General features: G+C 46.1%; 2 protein-coding genes across 6 annotated transcripts; one reads left to right on the top strand and one right to left on the bottom strand.

Annotated features, from left to right (window-relative positions):
- Positions 1 to 679: 679 nt before the first annotated feature.
- On the bottom strand, positions 680 to 13,364 carry snupn (snurportin 1). 5 transcript variants are annotated; one of them, XM_078083160.1, is made up of 10 exons: positions 13,346 to 13,364; positions 7,319 to 7,402; positions 6,249 to 6,413; positions 5,315 to 5,492; positions 5,031 to 5,135; positions 2,940 to 3,036; positions 2,559 to 2,656; positions 2,311 to 2,388; positions 1,848 to 1,928; positions 680 to 1,684 (listed from the first exon to the last, which is right to left on the bottom strand). In XM_078083160.1, the coding sequence occupies exons 3-10, from the start codon at positions 6,404 to 6,406 to the stop codon at positions 1,364 to 1,366; spliced, it is 1,116 nt and encodes a 371-aa protein (XP_077939286.1). In that variant the 5' UTR covers positions 6,407 to 6,413; positions 7,319 to 7,402; positions 13,346 to 13,364; the 3' UTR covers positions 680 to 1,363. The 5 variants fall into 5 exon arrangements, with proteins under 5 accessions (XP_077939286.1, XP_077939284.1, XP_077939285.1 ...); XM_078083158.1 differs by lacking the exon at positions 13,346 to 13,364 and adding an exon at positions 7,913 to 8,370; XM_078083159.1 differs by lacking the exon at positions 13,346 to 13,364 and adding an exon at positions 7,546 to 7,865.
- snx33 (sorting nexin 33) lies at positions 8,364 to 19,942 on the top strand. The gene is made up of 3 exons (XM_040162897.2): positions 8,364 to 8,502; positions 8,742 to 10,192; positions 17,096 to 19,942. The coding sequence occupies exons 2-3, from the start codon at positions 8,761 to 8,763 to the stop codon at positions 17,347 to 17,349; spliced, it is 1,686 nt and encodes a 561-aa protein (XP_040018831.1). The 5' UTR covers positions 8,364 to 8,502; positions 8,742 to 8,760; the 3' UTR covers positions 17,350 to 19,942.
- The last annotated feature ends 955 nt before the right edge of the window (positions 19,943 to 20,897 follow it).

The following is a 20,897-nucleotide window of genomic DNA, read 5'->3' as shown; positions in this document are numbered from 1 at the left end:
TTTTAGTTAAAACCACATTTTACTTCACAACTATTCTCATTAAAAACAGAGCAACAAAAAGCAAATCAGGTTGGCTCTCTAGCAGATATTATAAAACTTCATGCAGCACAGATGTGACAGCCTGAGGCAGCGATGCTCGGCTTTCAGTTCTTGTCTCCGACGAGATGCTGGCACACGTCACCGAAAGCTCCAGTTCACAACACACAGCGTCGGTACGGAGACGGAGAGATGCTCGAGAATCCTGCTGATGTGCGCCGCTGTCAGCAGAATGAGTCACGTCTGAGCATTACTGTGAACATCAGCAGTTTCCAGTCAGCGTGCACGCGCAGTCCGCTCTCAGGTGTTCCTGCAGAATCACGGTTGAAAGGAACTTCCAATAAAGTAAATATAAAAATGTAGCTTGTCCTAATCAAAAGTGTGTATGTAGCTTTTCTTTATTGCAGAACCCCAGTTTTGTGATGAAATTTAAATATTCATTTTGATGTATTTATTTGGAATCGGTTTAATATTTTTATTGCCTTCAAAAAAACCATCAGAATCTAATTTAAGAAATATTTCGCAATTTTAACAGTTTGGAAAAGATAATTAAATGCATTTCCGAGTATTGAATCAAATCAGAAAAAGCCCCTAAAAAGTTTTTAAAAAACAAACAAACATGGGAAGACACGGCACGCTGAAGGCCAATAAAAAAGTATTTATTTAGAAACTTACACTTTAAAAACATGTTTGAAGCAATAATCAAATTTAACATTAAATTGTAAAAGTCCCAAGTGACTGCTGCCATTCTGCATCGATCGAAGCTGGGGGAAGGGGCCCAGTGAGCGCCCCCCCCCCCCCCTTTATAAAACACAGAGCCCTCATTGGCTGTCCAAACGAGTGAGCCGCTCCACAATGCGATTGCGGTATTATTTGTGGTGGTTACGTAACAAAGAAGGTTGCAGTCTGCAAACAACTGAGAACAAACAGTAAGGATGTTTCCGATTATTTGTTTTAAGTGCAGAGGAGAAATAAAACTTGTCCGCAATATTGACTGCTGCACTTCTATCACACCGCTCGTCTTCATTTTTGTAGGTGTGCGATGGTTTGGAAGCTCCATATCGTACTTTCGGGGCTAAATACTGTGCGGCTAGACAAGAGTTCTGCCACAGGTACAAAATGTAAATGGCAGAGTTTAAAAACACATGCAAGGCAGAGCTCTGCTAGTTGGCACTCCGAGGGCGTCCCGATCAGTGCCGGATTAGAATTAGGCGCGCTTCGGTCGGATCGGCAAAGACCCCATTCAGCAGACATTCTAAAGAGGCGTATGTGGGCCGCCGGCACTCGCACCCAGAGTGAGCAACTTGCACCTCGTTCAGCCTCCCACTCAGACCTCCATGGTGGCTTCGCCTCTCGGCTTTTGGTTGGAGAAGTTCACCGTGTCCCCGCTGTCCTGGCTCGGCGTGGACAGGTACTCCAGCTCGTAGCCGCCGCTGCTGTTGGCCGGGCGCACTTCGCTCGACGGCTTCTTGTGCTCCAGGATCTGCTGCAGCTGGTGGCTGGCGTACTCGGGCCTGGCGGTGAGGGGTCCCGCCGGCACCTCAATGCCCAGGATGTCGGTGACCATGTAGGGGCGTAGCCAGCCCACCAGGGGGGTGCTGCCGGGGGTATAGTGGGTCTGCCGGTGGTAGAAGAGCAGGCCGTCCACCTGTGGCCCCCGGAAATTCAGAATTAGGCCGATGGAAGCACAATGAGAAGCGAACAAAGCGTCTGTCAATTTCCTGAAGAGTTGAACCGTCGGACTCTCTACAAAACTTGCGATGAGCGGCAGAAAAAAAGTCACAAAAAGAAGGGAAGGGGAAGTGTCTTACGCTGAAGCTGTACTCGGCAGCCAGTGCTTTCTGAATCAGCTCTGCCGTGCAGTCTGTGCTCTGCAGGCTCACAAACCGGAACTGTTGGACCAAACAAAGCCAGAGCGCCACGCTGTTAGTTCCAAACACAGTTTGTCTCCTTGTCAAATGAGAGAAGCTGCATTCCAAGTGTTTACTCTTTAAAGACTAAGCCTGATTTAGCTCCTGCTTGGCTGCACCACTCCGAACACACAGATTAAGAAGGGGAACTCAAAGTTCACGACATAATCATCCAGATCTATGTGCAATAATCACATTAGTGGCCAATTAGTTTCAAAGGCCGCAGTGGACGGTTGGCTTTAATCGTCCTTTGAGACAAGCTTCAGGTGCAGGAAGGCATAAAGCACAGGAAACACAACATGCAGAAACCCAAGATCTGTTCCAGTATCCAGACAGGAAAAGAGCCTCTGTTCCCGTCACTCACAGGGTTTCGCTTGGCGATTTCCGATAGGCCCTCCGTCTCCTGGACTTTGGACTGGAGCCAGAAGAAACGGAACTCAGTCTGTTGATGAGAAACAAACACTGTCAACTAAGAAAAAAAGGAAAGCTGCTGTGTGCGTACCGAGCCAATAAGATGGGCAACGTGGCAAAAAGAGAAAAGGGGGGGAAAAAATGCACATCTGGGGGCCAGCTTGTGCTGCATGAGCAATTAGCTGGAGCCGGCGGTCTTACCGGGCAGTCGTAGACCGGGTGGCCTCTCCAGCACATGACGTCCAGGATGTAGTACGTTCTGTCCACCTCGCTGTAAATGCAGTCCAGGATCGTGTAGTCTGTACGGGGAACACACAGGGGGGGCGTTTACAGACCAATAACCACTTATCTCAGCTCTTATTCACAAAACAAGGGATTAAGACTTATACTGCCTCATAGTATTAAAAATGAATTTATTTGGTTGTCAAAATTACTTTTAGGTTCTGAATGATGTATTGGAAGTAGAGTTTCTTCTTGATGTGAGCCCCTCCCTCTCTTCTTATGTGTCAACTACATTTAAAGTGTGGTTCCTTCCTCTGCTATTCGGTACTCCTGCGCTCCACATACAGCCGGCCCACCTACCTTTCCCCACGGCCGAGTTGTGTCGGTTCCCACCGGGCAGCAGGGAGGGGAAGCGGTTCACACAGTAGCCACTTTTAGTGTACGCAGCGGTGGAGCCCTTTGGGAAAGAAACCCAAAAATAAATCAATAAATAGTATGATGAGGACTTTACTTCTGAATAGGAATATAGCATCATGCATGTGGATATTTTGTGCATTCACTTTTTGCCTGAAGGTCCCACGGAGACACTGAACGTAAAAAGGTTTCAGGCCGGGTAACCTTTGATCGTTTGAGCCTTTTCATCACCAGTCAACCACCGAACGGCTACAATACGAGGTGATACATAAATGAAGTTTAACATTTAACACTAACACGGGAAAAACACACGCTGTGCCGCAAAGGTGAACTGGGAAAAAAGAAATGTCCAATCTCAGAAAGTTATTAAGCGGTTCACTTATAGTGTGCATTGAATTTCCCATAATCCACCTCCTTATTGAATCAAGCTTTAGAAAAATGGCACAAAAACATTTTTTTAATGTAACATTAATAAAATATTGTACCTCTTTTCGTCAGAGGACTTTGCAGCAGACTACCAAAATGTCACTACTCTTTTTGCTCATGATCCAGTTTTTTGTTCTCGTGTTGCAGTCTAATGGCGTGTTGGATGGTGAGACGGTGTCGTCATGACAAGATGTGCAGGACACCGTGTGCTTTTGGTACTTCTTGTTTTAGATGTTCTCAACACTTCTAAAAGGTGTCAAGACCAAACCCCTTTTCATCATATTCTTGAAGCCCTGTGAACTACGTTTTTAAGTGTAAGAATAAAACGTATAGAAGTGGCTGTCAATCCGTCTGCACGATGTATCTTTTCATAAAACCGCCTCTAATCAACTCAGAATTCCGCTAGTTTAAATCATGGAGGTAATAATAACAACAATACTTATATACGGACAAGAACAAAAGGTACAAAGGAAGTGGTCCTTTGCGTGTAAATCTTTAATGATCTCACTTCAGACTTACTGCTAACTTTGTTACCAGCTTGGGAAAATTACTCCCAACGGTTCGTCCTTATTATTAAATTTTGAGTGCGAATGCGCACAGAATGTAGCTCATCTTCAAAGGGGGGAACCAACCGCCGTTATAATTTAAATAAAATGCAAGCTCATAATGGAATGAGGTTCTGAAAACCATGATGTTTGCTATTAGGAAAGTTGTGTGTGTGTGTGTTTTAATGTCACTGAACTGGGGAAAGGTGGAACTTCTTAAATGAGCTGAATAACCTCATTCACTTTGATCAGTATGGAAAGCAACGCACGCGCGCACGCACGCACGCACGCACACGCACACACAAAAGATGTGTACATATATAAGCCGCAGGTGTCCACGCGGCAGAAAAATGGTCGTTCGTGCCGGAGTTCTTCACATTGCCGTCTCCAACGTCTCACCATTGATTCATTAATGGCAAGTTTACGTGCAGCCAGTGGTGTAGTCTACGTGATACGCAGGTATACGCCATTTACCCACTATTTCTGTACACCCACCAACAAAAGCACAGTGATACGAAACAACATCGTTGTAACAGAGCGTTCGAACGGTCATTCAGAAATTCCCCCCCGTCTGAAGGCAGTCACGTCACGCGTCCAGAAAATGATACATTAGCCGCACCGTTGTATAAGTCGCAGGGTTCAAAGCGTGGGAAAAAAGTTGTGGCTTAGTCAGGAATCTACGGTAAATAATAAATAAATTCAGTGCATAATGTAACATAAAAAATGCAAGCGTAGTCTCCTTGTCATCTTAAAAGCAGAAGCACAATTTTAATTTTACATGACATAAGTTGTGAGTTGTTACCCTGTTTTGGTTGAGACCGTCTAATTGTGGAAGTGGAAAGACTTTTCAGGGCTGGAGGTAGAGATGGAAACCACTTCTCATAGGAAATAAAAAGGCGCTTGCAGAAGCGCTTTTTCATATTGGTGTTTCTAAATGTGGTGAACCTTCAGTATAAATAAAATTTTTAAAAAAATCCCCTCGGTGAATTGAAAAAAAGAAATATAAATCCAGGTACAGCAGCAAGACATTGTGGGAAGCTACAGAAAGGCAGGGACATGTTTTTACCTTGGAGGAAACAATAAGAGATCTCTTCCCCACGGGACAGACCACCATCATCCAATCAGTGTCCAGATCTGACGGCACATCCACCAGCCACTCTGACAGCATGATCTGAGGAGGAAGACAAACCTTGACATCAAAGCAACATTTCAACTGCATCAACACAGAATCCAGCCACATCTGCTCGATAGGCTCACACTGTAGAAGCTTGTGCGCCCTCTGCTGGCTCGGATGTGTTGTCCTTCACACAGGAATAATAGCTTTATAGTAATGTGACATGAAACACTGACCTGGTTCGCATAATGCTTTGGCAGCTTCCTCCTCTCAATCTCCATCCCCTCTTCCTCCGTGTGGTCGTCCTGCTCCCCGTCCTCCTTCTTCTCCATGTCCTCCTCTCCATCGCTGTCTGCCCCCGTCCAGTCCCCATCAGCCAGACGCCGCGCATGGTTAACGTAGTTTAACCTTTTACTGATGATGAAAACATTTGGTAAATCCCCCACGTGTTAACACCACATTGAAATAAACTAGGGCCGCAACAACGAATCGATAAAATCGATTATTAAAAGCGTTGGCAACGAATTTCATTATCGATTCGTCGTGGCGCGATTATTACGTCACTCAATGAGTTGCGGAGATGCGCGCGGAGCTAAAATAAAAATAAAGGCGCCGAGCCGACGTAGAGGAAAGAGCAGCCGGCAGTTGTTGTGAGTCACATGACGCAGGGAGAGACGTCTGTTCGACTAGTCGTCTAAGGTGTGCGAGCGTGGGGGGTCCCGGTCCACGTTGTCCCGTTTTGACGTGAGGGACGTAACAAGCCTCCTGTTTACTCGTCATCCAGCTGATCAAGCTAGCGTTAGCTCGCTAGTAACAGCAGTAAAGCAGTTAGCAAGACTAAGACACGTTTTTATTTACTCGGGTTGGAAATTAAAGCTTTTTAATGCCGTTTAAAAAAAAATCGGATTCATCGATTAATCGAAGAAATAATCGACCGATTAATCGATTATCAAAATAATCGTTAGTTGCAGCCCTAAAATAAACACGCATTCCAATTGCAGCCACAACACACGTAAGGGCAGCTACACGCCACGAAATCCTAAGCTCTGTCAAGCTGTAATCAGTGGCTCTAGTTTTCAGAAAATGTACTCAAGAAAAGATTTGCTCCACACTGAGATAACGATTTAAAAACTCCAGGGTCAAATAACACTGAACTGTGATGAGATCCACCTTTTCTGCAGGTCAAGGAAGCGTCGCCGGCGCTCGCTCTGCTCCAGCACGCTGTACTTGCTCTTGTACTGGGCCAGCCGGGGGTGGGGGGCGGCGGTGCTGTTGGGCTCCTTGGACACAGCGAAGCTGGCCGAGAGGGCTTTGGTCAGGTCATCCATGGGGACTCTGTTGAAGGGGAAAGCTGGTTGATGAATTAAATGCAATAAAGTCGGATTGAATCCGTCATTTACTGCAACCATATTCAGTATTGTGGCAGCTGTTTTCTTAGCTGCCTTTTAATTCGACATTTGACTACAAACATAACATTATTATGCACTGCTATTCTAAACATAATTTTGCCATATTATGGATGACAATAATGACCCATGTGTACACATTACGACTGCATCTAATAGTAATATCAGATTGATCACGTCCACGTTGATGTCTGCATATATAATCTGCAGATCCTTTAAGAGGCTCAAACAATCAAAAGATTCACAGATGAATGAGCAATTCATTATGAAAATACGTTAGGCTTTAGTATGATACCATCATTATTACATTGTGACAGTAACTAGTCACAAGAATAAGTATCATTTCGACGTGTAATATTGCATCTGCAGCCTCGACAAGTGGCTGAGTTCTTGCTCCATTAGAAATAGAGAGGAAATTAACTTTAAACGATAACGTGACACCAGTTCCATTAACGTTACGTATTGGCAAAACGTCAGCTGGCGCTACAACACAATGTGACGTATCGGGTTGGGGAGCGTTTTATCCGCATAACACAACCATAATATTCGCACATGTAACGTTACCTAACGTTATATTACATCCACGCGGAGTTATTAAAAAGCTCGGCGACTGCTAAAGCTAACCAGTTAGCTAAGCTATTCATCTTGCTAGCAGTGTGCTAACCGTGCTAGCGTACTGTTAGCCGGGCCCAGTCGTTAGCAACACTCGTTGTGGAGCGTTACATTGCTGCTATAAATGTCTACTCGCTACACTATCGGACCTTAAAAAAACGGATCTGACAGCGAGTTCAGTCAGACATCAGCAGTAATAAGGTCATTAAGCTAAATAGATACCTTGGACAGTGAGGGAGGCTGCTGCTAAGACGTCACGCTGTCATCTTTCCCACCAACGGACAGATTTGGTTGGCCGACTAAATGCTGAAAAGTAACCCGGAGTTTTACACAGCAAACTTTTGCACTTCATTGACTTATTAAGTTGTCGAAGAGATACTCTCTACTTAAATAAAAGTTACAACACTTCAGGGTTTGCTAAAGTAAAAATCCTGTATTTAGAATCTTACCTAATGAAAGGTACCAAAGATATACTTTATTTGTTGGGTACTAATAACTTTACATTCCAATTCATTATTTAAATCTTCAGTTACAGACTCTGTCACGTACATGTAGTGGAGTAAAAGGTCATACTGAAATGTTGTGGATTAGAAATATAACGTATTTAGATATTTGAATAAAATACATGCAGTGTGTAAGTATGATACTCGCAGCAAAATGTGACCATCTTCATCGTGTGAAGCCTGATGTTGTAAGCCGTGTGTTCCGGCTGTGAGTGGTCCCTCCGGGTGGGGGCGACGTGGAGCCACTTTCTCCTCCACAAAGAACGTAAAGAAGCTGATGAGAAGGAAAAAAAGAGAAAGACGGAGAACTTGCCTCCAATTGTCCGAGTCCGGCGTCGTGGAAAGAGCTACTTTAAACCCAAAGAAACAGCGCTGACCGGCGATCTGCGCTGGTACCGATGTAGAAGGACGTTGTTCAGTTTTGCATTGTTTTTTGGGAGTGGGGTTGGGGGGGGGAGGTGAATTCAAAGTATCCACTGAAGATGCGCAAGAACCTGTTTACAAGGAAAACGCTGCTGAAGTTTCATTCCGAGGGAGCGCGGAGCAGGCTCACAATGCACAGAGATCCCGCACCTCCTCCCCCCCGCTCCCCTCCACGCCGGACCTAAAGACCTCCACACCGGGGACCGCTTCTCGGCGAGGAGCGTCCGACGCCCCGCGAGGCTGCAGTGCTGTTTCTGAGGATTAAAAACAACGACGGGGCCGGCTTTTGTTTGGTTTTTGGAGGAGCCCTTTTGGTGAAACCAGTTTTTTTTTGTGCTTCAACCTGTTGTGTTTGTGATGTGAAAGGAGGAAGAGAGTATTTCTGTTGTGAGGTTAATGTGTCATGGAGCATTGGTAGCTTGACCTTATTGTTGGGCAGCAGGACAATAGACTGATGGCCTCAATGGGCTGAGGATGCAAGTAAGAGGGTCTATTTACGTTTTGGGGGGTTGTGAATAGAAGGACTTTATGTAATTGTTGTGGTCTTTACATACTTTACACTGTGCTGTTGCACACCTGATGCAACGCTTGCCATGTCATTTGAGATGAGTTTAAATATTACAGTGAGCTAGTGTCTGATGTTTCCAACACGGCACGCGAGACAGTAGCATCAACAGAAACTAGACGCTATGTGCATGTCGATTTCTGGTGTGCTTTAGGACCCACTGGAGTATCAACATGTCTGTGAAAGCCAAAGCAATCTACACTTTTCTGAGTGAAAACAAAGAGGAGATCAGCATCCAGGAGAAGGAGGAGCTGGTCATCTTCGACCAGAACTCGGTGGACGGCTGGTTTCAGGGGGAGAACAGCCGCGGGGAGAGGGGCCTCTTCCCCGCGTCCTACGTGGAGATTCTTCGCACACGCTCAAACTCGAACGTGACCGACTGCTCCATCAGCCCGGCGGGATCCCTGGGAAACGACTCCTCCTATTTCCCCTCGACGCCGAACACCTCGCTGCACTTGCAGCAGAGTTACAACCACGACGACGATGACGACGACGACGACTGGGATGACTGGGACGACAGGTCGACAGTGGTGGACGACGGGGACCGCCCCGGGGCCAACGGGCATGCCCATCAGAGCCCCCTGTCCAACAACCCAAATGTGCACTACCGGGCCAAGCCCTACATGGAGAGACAGGACAGCATCTCCAGCTCGAGGAAGGGCAGCATGGTGGGCAGGAACTTGAACAGGTTCTCCAGCTTTGTCCGCTCAGGGGTGGAGGCCTTCGTGCTGGGCGACGTGCCCATGATGGCAAAGATCGCGGAGTCGTACACCATCGAGATGGGCCCCCTGGGGCCCCTGTGGAAGGAGAGCCCGCAGCCGTTCTCCTGCTCCATCGAGGACCCCACGAAACAGACCAAGTTCAAAGGCATCAAGACGTACATCTCGTACCGGGTCACGCCGAGCCACACGGGGAATCCTGTCTACAGGCGCTACAAACATTTCGACTGGCTCTACAACCGCCTGCTGCACAAGTTCACTGTGATCTCCGTGCCTCACCTGCCCGAGAAGCAGGCCACGGGGCGATTTGAGGAAGACTTCATCGAAAAGCGCAAGAGGCGACTGGTACTGTGGATGAACCACATGACCAGCCACCCGGTCCTCTCCCAGTATGAGGGCTTTGAGCACTTTCTGATGTGCGGCGACGACAAGCAGTGGAAGCTCGGCAAGAGGCGGGCGGAGAAGGACGAGATGGTGGGAGCCCATTTCATGTTGACCCTGCAGATCCCCACCGAGCACCAGGACCTTCAGGATGTGGAGGAGCGCATCGACACCTTCAAGTTCTTCGCCAAGAAGATGGACGACAGCGTGATGCAGCTCACGCACGTCGCCTCGGAGCTGGTGCGCAAGCACCTGGGCGGGTTCAGGAAGGAGTTCCAGCGGCTGGGAAATTCTTTCCAGTCCGTGAGCCAGGCGTTCATGCTTGATCCTCCCCAAAGTTCAGAGGCCCTCAACAAAGCCATCTCCCATACGGGCCGCACCTACGAGAACATTGGAGAGATGTTCGCGGAGCAACCCAAGTACGACCTCTTCCTCATGCTGGACAAGCTGTCGCTCTACCAAGGCCTGCTCGCCAACTTCCCCGACATCATTCATCTACAGAAAGGTAAAGCTCCACGAGTGGTTTCAATCTGTCCTCATGCATGCAAACTGTAAATGTCTCCATACCGAAAGATGCTAAAAGGAGATTACATCCATGAGCAGCGCAGATGTTGGGATGTACCCTGGGCCCCACATCTGATTTCCATTCCTGCCGCTTCATTCAGGTTTGAACTGAATGGCCAAAGACAGCTTCCTATTTTAGGTGATCAAGCTACATATCGTGCTCTTCATGTCACAGAAATGTGATTCATCAGACATATGTACTGATTATTATTAGAGGCTAATGCTTGTTACTGCTTTGTAACACCATTAAATTGAGGCAAGCTGCAGATGTGTCAGGCTGTGAGCCTGCAGGACACACACACACACACACACACACACGTAACGTTACCACCGACAGCGTGACATCCGCCGTCCAGGTAGCAGCTCATGGATAAGTGATATTTTATCAGGTTATCTGAAAGGTGCCCAATTCTAAATTCCTGACCCTGAGTGGAGCTGGCTGCATACAGCACTGCATGGAGTAATTGTGGTTACTCAGTAACCATCTTCCTGTCACTGTAACCAACCAATTTGAATACTCTTGTCTCATTTCCATGAACGTCACGGTGAAATATGAATTCTCCCCGGTTTGTTTCCGTGTGAGCCCTGTTAGAACGGGCATAATAATATTCTGCCCCAGCTGTAAGAAGGAAAGGGCTGCTGCTAAATGTGGTCATGTGATCGTGGTCCCTTCCAACAGCCGGTCATCGTTATCGCGGAGGTCATCTGTGTTACAGTCGCATTTAGTCACTCCACCCACAAATAAATGAAAAGCAAAGTCATCTGAATGATATCAAAAAGCCAGTGCACCCAAATCACAAAATACAATTTGGTTATTATCAACCCGCCCTGGTGTCAGATAGAGGAGATAGTTTCGCTTTCACATGCCAACGTTTTGAGATATCTGGCAATGAAATATAAGTGTTGAATGGTTGGAGCCCCGCAGGGGAAGTTACATTCCCGCCCATTATAGTGGTTATAAGGTGGAGATCCCCTACATGTTCACATGGCCATGCACGAACAGGGGTGAGTGGAGAAAGTATGTTCTGTACATCTGTAATTTGGGCTTAAAGATGAGACAAAAATGACACAAATTGGGAATGAAAACTCAGGTATTATAAAACTATACAGTACTCAACATAAGACAACAACACATGTCTGCAGGGAGGTTGTGAAGTGGCGTTTTGGTGAATACAGAGACCTTTTTCCTCTGACGAGGCTTCCCAGCCGGCCCAATAACTTCCCTTGATGTGACTTGTGCTGAACCACATACAGCTGTGGCAACACTCAGAACACACAGAGCTGAGATCAAGCTTTTCCCGGTGCACCGCTCCTCCTCTCCTCGACCCCGTTGCCTTTTTTCCTGCCTGACTTTGTCCTTCCGCTGAGTTCTGGAGGAGCTCGGGATCTTTTTTAACTGTGATCCTGGTGAGCATGTGAACTGCAGGAATGTTAACTGTCCCTGAGATGTGCTGCAGGGCAGGAATCTGCATGTGGCCTTGTGGTAAAACGGATCCGGGGAGGAGGAAGGCTTTGTCAGAAAAAAAAGTGAGCATATCTTTCTGCTACTTTGTCAGTCCTGTTTTGGCTTCGACCCAACTGATTTAAATTATCTTTTGGGTGTTGCTCAATCTCCAACCAGCCCCGGTTTCAATAATGATGGAATGTAAACCCGTTCTGTCACAGAGACTCCTGACAGGGCTCTGCTGTACTTTGAGCCTCTCCCAGAACTATCCCCAAATACCTTGATCTCATTTGAATACCCCTCAAAATGTGGACTCACAGGGTTGATTCCTTTTGCACTGTTATAGAATAAAAGGGCCTGTGGCTTTAGTGCGAGAGGTTCATTTGTAACAAGTGCCTGCTGGTAATGCTGGACATGCACTCTGGTGTCTATTGTACATTATCATAAACTAAGCTGCTCTGGTGAATGAATATTAGATGTGTAGCCACTAAGGAGGAGGTCTTTCACCGTATTCCTGAGATTAAAGCAGATATCACGTACTGTCCATTTTGTACATGGCAAGAAACGGTATTTTAACTTTTTAATCTGACTCAAAACCATCTCATGAAGCTTTGACCAAACACAAAGCGTTCACAATAGCGTGAAACCGACACGCCCCACAGCGGGTATCAGCTGATCGGATCACATGATCCGTTGCCTCTGCATGCGAGCTGGATCTGACTCACCTGTGTGGCCTGAGACTGAGGAGAACAATTGAGGTCCGATTGTTGTATATATACAGAATATGACACAAACAGGATGATTCACTGGAACTCGTAGTTCGTAGTTCGAAGTACAAGGTCTTAAATGACATGATAAAAGCAACATTTTTTTGGCATTTGAATCTTATATAGAACGTGTCCCCCCCCGCCTCTTTGGGCTGTAGCTGATAGCGGGATAGAACCTCCTGTGATCCACACCAGAGCGCAGCATTATTCAGTTTGACATTGAGCCGGCTCCTTTGGGACGCTGCCCAGACACCAGCCAGACTCCCAATCTGGTCAACAGGTTAGTTGTCCTCCGTTACAAAACCACGTGCAGGCTCCATCGGTTTTGCGCCCCCTTTGATCCGCAACGGGTGCTGGGGGGGGGGGTTCTTCTTATCGGGCCTGCACACAATTACGTCTTTGTCATGTTTGTATTGTTTGACAAAGATTAAGAACCCGCGCCGCCAGCTGGTAACCAAAGCGGCGAGTCGGTGCACCCTGGCGAGGGATGCACTCCCGTTCCCTTTGAGCATCTATTGTTTGTGGCCTTGTCTGCGGTGACTATGAGAGCAAACGTGTTCCCTCCCCCGTTTGCTTGCTCATACACCTGAAAGGAGGCCGGGCCCCCTTCTTCCACATGCCTGTGCATTCCTGTCTGTGCTGGCCCGCTGATTCACAAGGAAGGAGATTACAGATGTCTCCGAAGAAGTTTAAGACTAGACACGTAGTCTGTAGCTCTTAAAGCCATGTTCGCAATTGCAACAGTCTCTCTACTAATACGTCAGCCTCCTCATTAGTTTCAATGGGAACTCTGCCTTGCTGGTTCGCTTGTGCAAAGTTGAACGTTGCTCAACACACAGATCATATGACAAATTGACAAATGCTGGAGCTGGAGAGCACTTACCTGGGTCTCTCTGACAGGCCCCAGCAAAGCCTTGTGGGTGTGGATGTTTGTGGCCTTGTGAAAGACACGCAACCCATCCGGGGTGCGCTCCTCTCTCCCAATGCATGCTGGGATATGCTACAGTCCCATGTGAAGCCTGAGCAGGAAAAGGGGGGGGGGGGTTATGAAGATTGACTCATTGCATTGTTAGGAATGAATGGAAAATATAATTCATCCAAGGCATCTGCATCTGCTCATGTTTTGATCGACGTTTCTTGGCATCAGCTCACAGATTAATAGTCTCTCTGGCTCCGCCCTTCGAAAGCTGAAGCAAACCAGAAGTGAAACGTCATCTTCTTTGTCACCTTGGGAAGGAGTATTTACCCATCTGCGTGTCTGGCAATCTATCTGTAGTCATGGTAACGCTGACGAGATGCTCGGGGTCGGCACGGAGAGAGGACAAGTGTTTCATCTGGTATCAGGAACCCAACATCCGTCATCACAGGCGTCACGCGTCAAGTCATTGCAGCACTTCTCGGTAGACAAACAGGGCAAACGATTCCGAGGAAATCATCAATCTGTTCCCAAACAAAACAGCACAATCTGTTTTGGATTAAATCAAAGTCACAAGGGCCCCGAGGGGACGTCACTACACAAAACAATTGTGATGTCAGAGTTAATGTTGAGACGACCTTTTATTGTGCTTGATGGGTGATGACATAACAGCTTAAAAATGACTTTTCTCCAAATCCACCACATTTTTTTATTTCACTGTGATAATCCACTTTTTTTTCTTACAAACGCAGCAAACCTAAAAGGAAATAACCTCTTCAGATGTATGTGGAAAGATCCGAGTGGCAATTGATCTCGATCAATGCACAGATTTGTAACACCGTCCGCCTGGAACTAAAGTTTATAATAGTTTAAAATCCGATTCTCACTGCCCATTCCACCCAAAAACATCTGTTGAACCTCTATTTGCGCAGCTTACATTGTGAGCTAATATCTGAGCTTCGGGAAGCTCAATGTCTTATTTCTCTGAGTGTAATCGTTGCAGTTGTGGTCAAACGCGCACAAAGTAATATGCAGCGAGCGGAGGAAATTGCCCCGGTCGCAGATGAAGCTTCTCTGGTAACTCCTGAGCAGGCTGCACAGGGTGGTTCTGTTTTGCACATTCCTCATCCCTTAAGTAATACAAAAAAAAGAGACAGAATTGGAAATATTTCTTTCATTTCCCTGCAGCCAATTAGCCCCAAAGACGAATGGAAAAAGACACTTCAAGAGGCCCCAAATGGTTTATATTCTATCTCCGGCCGTGAGCGCTTATCTGTGTACGTGACCGACGATTAGCTGACTCAGCAGCCGCCCTTCGCATGTTTGTGTACCGTCGAGGCTTTTAACGTCAAACACTGGCAGGTTATCACAGTCCTTCTGACCCTGCCGTGCACTCTGCTCCTCTTCCAGAAGGCCCAGTTAAACCAGCAACTCATCCAAATAAACATACGTCTTTGTAACGGATGTAAATACATACTTCAATAGCTTTTTTGCTATTTCTGCCGTCCTCCACACGGACTCTTACCGTTAGCGTGGTCAACATGAGCGGATTTAGAAGGCAGCGTGGTGTCAGCGCGCCACGTATTTCACATAAATGAACCCAGGCGTTGTTTTCCTCCGTCTGGTGTGGACGCGGGGAAATGGGTTCCAGGAAGACGCCATCTGCAATGTTGTTGCTTATTGAGATATCAACTCAGACATCAGCAGGCACACACACACACACACACACACACACGCCGCCCTCCACTAATGGTTCGTGTGTTGCGGTGACGAGCCTCATTTGTCCTCAGCTGAACAACGTTTCTGTTTACTCGTCTGTCCAACGTGAATAAAGTCCACTAATCTTTCTCAGTCACGATATGTTCTCCCTGTGTTTGTAACAATACACCGATGACTCATTCCGATTATTCTGTTGTCGGTTTTCAGACCCTTCTTGCACCACGACGTAGCACATTATCTTAACGCATGTTTGCGCCGAGACACATTGAGGCCAGTTCCTCTGGGATGGGATGTGTCGTGCTTTCAGTTAAACACACAAACACACACTCTAGTCGAGAAGATTGTGATACAATCAGCAATAGATTAACTTAACCTCTGAAGTCTTTGTAATAATGGAGTCATTTCAGGTCATCCAGAATAACAGTTTCCCAAAGTATTAGTTTTGCAACAGGTCATAAAAGCTAATTCCTCACAGCACAAACATTCACCAGCGCACAGTGTTTATTAATGACGTTTAATTCAAGCCATGCTGCATTCGGCTTCCCTAAAGACGCCCGTTACAGTAAGATCCCCCGTAAAAAGCAGCTCATGCTGTCTGATACGTTCGGTCTGAACAGCTGATCCGAACAAATTCAAGAGGCCAAACTGCAGTTTAATGACGCGCGGAGGAACTGGAGGAATATATTTAATCAGCTGTGAGCGGAAACATGGTCACAGGTCAACGAGTTCAAATGAGATGAGACACTTTACTAAACCCTGCTGCGTGGAGCTTTGTGGAGAAAAAGCACACAAACAACACACAGGGTAAATATATACAGATTATCGAAGGAGGGACTTCCGTTCTCGATGTGGGTCGGAGGGCTAGAAGATAGATGAAGAGCCCCCGTGTTATCCCTCCTCCCCCCCGCACACCGTTGTCTCTTCCCTTTCCTCTCGTCTGTATCTAACCAGCACAGACCCGTGAAGCTGTCACATGTGAAACGGTTTGATTCTCTCGCCGTAGAGGTCGGGCCAGATACACAAACCCGGCGAGCGCTGTAAAAATAGACACAAGGCCATAAGCAGGAAGGGGGAATGTGTTTTTTGTTACACAGCGTTGCTTTTTATCGGGCCACGGTTTCTCTTTCTGTCATTTTTATTTTTGGCTTTAATAGTGTAGTTTTGCATCATTTTAGGAAGCAGATGTAGCAGATGTAGCAGATGTAGCGAGGAAGGCTGCATGAAACTTTCTTTGTGATGAGATTTTGCATTAGCTGATCCAGGAAAGCTGATCCCCATCATGCATATCTACACACACACACCACTATATACGCCTTTCCTTTATGTCCCACAGTCATGCTATCTGGTGATGCACATTCTCCTCTCATGTGGAAAACAGAATACATGAATGTAGGTCACTGCCGCAGACTGTAGTGCACATGCCTCCTTTTTGCAAACACACTCAAAGTGCTGTTCATGCTTTCCCAGACTTCTGCCAGGAATTCCATCTGAAATCCAGGGCAGCACGAACTCAAAAATAGAGTTAGTGGATAAAACCTGCAGCAGATACATAAAAGCCGTAGCGTCTTGCAGGCGGAAACTAGTGCTGCTGGCTTTCCGCGCGGCACAAATCAGTCTTCCTGCTGAGATCGAGCCCGGCTGGAGGCTGACTGAGGCAGACTCCATGGTCTGCTTGGGAAAGGCAGTGTGGGAACAAGCCATCGGCCCGCCTCATTCCTTCTTGGAAAGCGACGTCACGGTCAGTCCGGGTTAACGTGGTCAGAACCCGTCAACAAACATACTGCAACTAGAAGGTGTGATATCCAACAGAAACCAACAGTAATTGTTTCTGTGCAGATTTACAGGAGTGGATTTCGGAGGGTAAAGAGGTATTGGTTTGACGATGCTATTTAATATATTTTGTATGTGTATATTATATCTGTGGATTATTCGTTGTTATCTTTGTGTAACGACACCATGCCGTTGAATTTTTTTTTTGCATTTCTTTCCATAACCCAGGTGCCTTCGCCAAGGTGAAGGAGAGCCAGCGGATGAGCGACGAAGGGAAGATGGACCAGGACGAGGCCGACGGCATCAGGAAACGCTGCCGGACGGTCGGCTTCGCCCTGCAGGCCGAGATGAGCCACTTCCACCGGCAGAGAGAGGTGGACTTCAAAGACATGATGCAGGCCTACCTCACGGAGCAGATCGCCTTCTACCAGCGCGTCGTCCAGCAGCTGGAGCGCACACTTCGCATGTACGACTGTCTGTGAAGACACAGGGACTGCTGCCCGGTTCTAGATGCCAAAAACGCACACACGGACGAGAAGGGAAGGCCCGAGGCTTGACTCTTTCACAGAGGCGCTACGTGTTCGGCATGTCTGGTCCAGATGGGAAAGACGTGGAGATAAATTGAGCAATAGTTTGCAGAAAGAGGTACAAAAACAGTCTTTTACTTTGATGGATTCAAATGGACTTTTTGTTTTCCAAGACCTACTACTTTTTATTCCTGAAATACTCATCACATAGACAATGGCACAGCATATTGTTTATTTTACATCATTTAAGGTGTTTGTAACATTGAGATCGAGATTCATAGCGAATCAGTAGCTGATTGTTGTAAAGTGTAATACCACGAAACGGGTTCTGCTCCCAAAGTGTCCCCTTCTCGGCAACATCATGCACCCCCCCCCCACCCCAACCCACCACCCTCCCTCTATCCCTCCCTCATAATCTGGTGAACAATCCACTCACTGATTTATCTCCTTGAACCTTGAAAAGATCGTATCTCTGGCCAAACAAGTACACTGCATACATGGAATTGTGCTGAGTGGCCTGATTGGGTTTTTCCTGATTTGAAACTGGTATTGTATTCAAGTCACACTTTTCTGTCTTAACATTGCACCATGTAGAAGACAAAAATCAACTTTGTTTTCTTGCTTTTAACGCATTTAAAGTGCCTTTTAAGGATGTGATGGAATATTTGTAAATGGGCCGTTTGTCTGTCTAATGGCTCGAGTCTTATTGAGGGGAATTATTACATTTAAGTTGTATTTAGAAACAAGTTTGCACATGTTTTTATACACTAGTGTGTGTGTGTGTGTGTGTGTTTGTGTGTGTGGAGAGGGGCGGGGGGGGTTATGAGTGGGTGAGCGAGTGAAATGAGTCAACTACTGCTCTGATCGATCCCCTTATTCACGGTTGAAAACAATATATATTATTTTTATGTTGCAGCAGGTTGATTTAAACAACCATCATGAAATTGAAAGTCATAAAGCTGAATTGTATTGAGTGGTTTCGGGAGGCGGAACATCAACATTCATGTAGTCTGTCTGGGTGAAGAAGCAGCATGATGTGCTTTTCATGTCAAGTATTTTAAAACAACATCTAATGCACAAATAAAACCACATGATATCATTGCAATCATCTGTAGCCCTCTAATAACTAAAATACTTTAGTTTTCTTGGGTTTCGTTCAATTGTTTCGTCTGTTGATTACAAAGCTGCAGCTAGCGGATGTTAGCTTAGCATGAAGCCAAGTGGGCAGCAGCTAGCCTAGCTCACGCCAAAGCTGATCTAATACTCACTCATTTAAAATGCAGATTGTAAAAACTTCAATTTGGCTTTTCTTGCCGGTTTAACACCCAGTGAAACTGTTTTCAAACAGGAGTCAAAAAATGAAGTTTTTTGTGTTTGGTGTTAGTTAGCCGTGGACAGAGCGAGCTTCCCCCCCCCCTTTCCAGGCATTACGCTAAGCTATGCTAACAGGCTGCCAAGACAGAAAGCAAAAGGGAACAGCTTCCAAAATGTAGAAGTATTCCTTTATTAAAACGACCTTAATGCTCTCCTTCCAGCTGTGACCACAGTGACGTGTCGCTTTTAACATTTTAATACTCACATTTAGTGACTGAGATTGAAGTGACTCTGAGGATCAGCGTCCTTCTCTTCACTGCTTGAAAGAGATGTTTACAAGCAAACCAGTTACATTACTCATTCGGTTTAACAAGAGAAAAACTAAATTCGTGGCAACTTGCGGTTTGATGAGACCCGTAAGCATTACTTACAATTACACCAAGAAGTGCGTCGCCTGGAGGCGGTGTGGACTTGTCGGCTGTGGGACACTGATTTGGATGTAGATGATTTGTGAGAGTCAAAATAAGAAGTTAGACGGTTCTCAACCAAGCAAGAAAAGTGCTGGTACGGTGCAGCGTTCTCATTAAACAAATAGTCTGTGTGCGTGACTCAGATATGAGTCTCAGTTACTGTTCAGGCCACACGTGCAGACTCTTTGCCGTCTACATGTGGTGTTGTTTGTGTTTACTTTTGAACATTATTTTTGCTCTTCATACATCAGCAATTTTTCTTTCCTGTCAGCATTTGCACTCGTCGCAGTTTCTCCGAGACCAAAGAACTCAGACATTTTAAACTGAGCTGTTTAGGTGAATGGAAATTGGTGTTGTGGTCTCTGGTTTTGCAATTGAATCTGTTCCTTGGGAAAAATGAGAAGGGCGCATTTGGAGAAAGAAAAAAAAAACACATTCCACAGCGAAGCCGTAACGGACACCAAATGAGAAGACGGATTCTGGGCCAATGAAAGAGATGTAGGTGCAAAAGAAGACATTCGAAAAGGTGCTCAATTCGGTTCCATAACGACACTTCTATGTCGCGCCCCAAAGCTGCATGACAGGTTGAATGCCAGGCATTTCACACAGGTGATCATTGACGTGTGTGTGTGTGACAGGGGACGTTGGAGGAACTCTAGGCGTCAGTTTCAGTCTCTGAAAAAACAGATGGCGACTTTCCGTAAGTCAAATGTCACTTGAGGGGGAAGGGGACCTAAACTGTTAATAAAAGTCAATGAGGTTGATCCCTTGCTGTCCTTCTCTTCTTTTTGTTTGTTTCCATGCAGATGTTCCATGTGCACCAATCCAGTGTTTTATTGTTATATTGATATTCACATTTACCCGTAGAACTCCTCTGTTAAGCACACACAACAAACAGTTTACCAAAGGAACTGGGAGGCAGAAGCATTCCTCCACTTTTATCCAATTTGCCCTGGTTTTCCGTTCTGTTGTCATGTTCTCTCAGTTATTTTCCACCTTCCTTGGTAGACAAGGTTATTTGTGAGCGAGATGTGATGACACACACAAACAGTTTGTCCTGAATATAATCAAAGCCCGGACGGCCACGAGCTCGCGTAAACAGTGACGTTGCACCAAAACAAATGACACGCAAGCGAATGTGTCACAAGAAAGGAGAGTTCTTCACCTCAGATTGAGAGTTGGGGCAATCTGTTATGTCTACCATCTGTGTGTTATGAGCAGGAAGCTGTTCTCCCTGCGTTTGTAGCCATGGTAACGCTGTGGCTGGCACCGGTTCGGGACGTAGCTTTTTGGTTTTCTGTCAAATACTCCGATAACCACAGGACGGATCACTGGGACGTTTGCTTAACTTAAAGTGACCGTTCACCCCACAATCACAGATACAGTAGTTTCATGTTGGATCTGTGTCTGGCCGATATGTACTAAACTAGATATGTACTAAACTAGATATGTACTAAACTAGATATGTACTAAACTAGGCAGCTACGGTCAAAGCCATCTATGATGATCCACAGCAATACAGGTTTGGGGTAAATAAATAAATCAAGCCCTCCGACTGTGTTGTTTCTTGGAGGCCGCTGATGAATGCCAAACTTTAATCTGGTCCAATATGTTAAAGACTTCCCCCTTTAATCTGTTCCAGATGTTTCGGGAGCAAAACCTTTCATTTGAATGGCTCAAAATCAACAGCTCTGTTGGCATGGCTGAAAATAACAATGA

This window comes from Gasterosteus aculeatus, chromosome X, assembly GCF_964276395.1.
Source record: "Gasterosteus aculeatus chromosome X, fGasAcu3.hap1.1, whole genome shotgun sequence".
NCBI lineage: Eukaryota > Metazoa > Chordata > Actinopteri > Perciformes > Gasterosteidae > Gasterosteus > Gasterosteus aculeatus.
The sequence above is the reverse complement of the archived record's forward strand: the minus strand, read 5'-3'. Positions and strand labels throughout refer to the sequence as shown.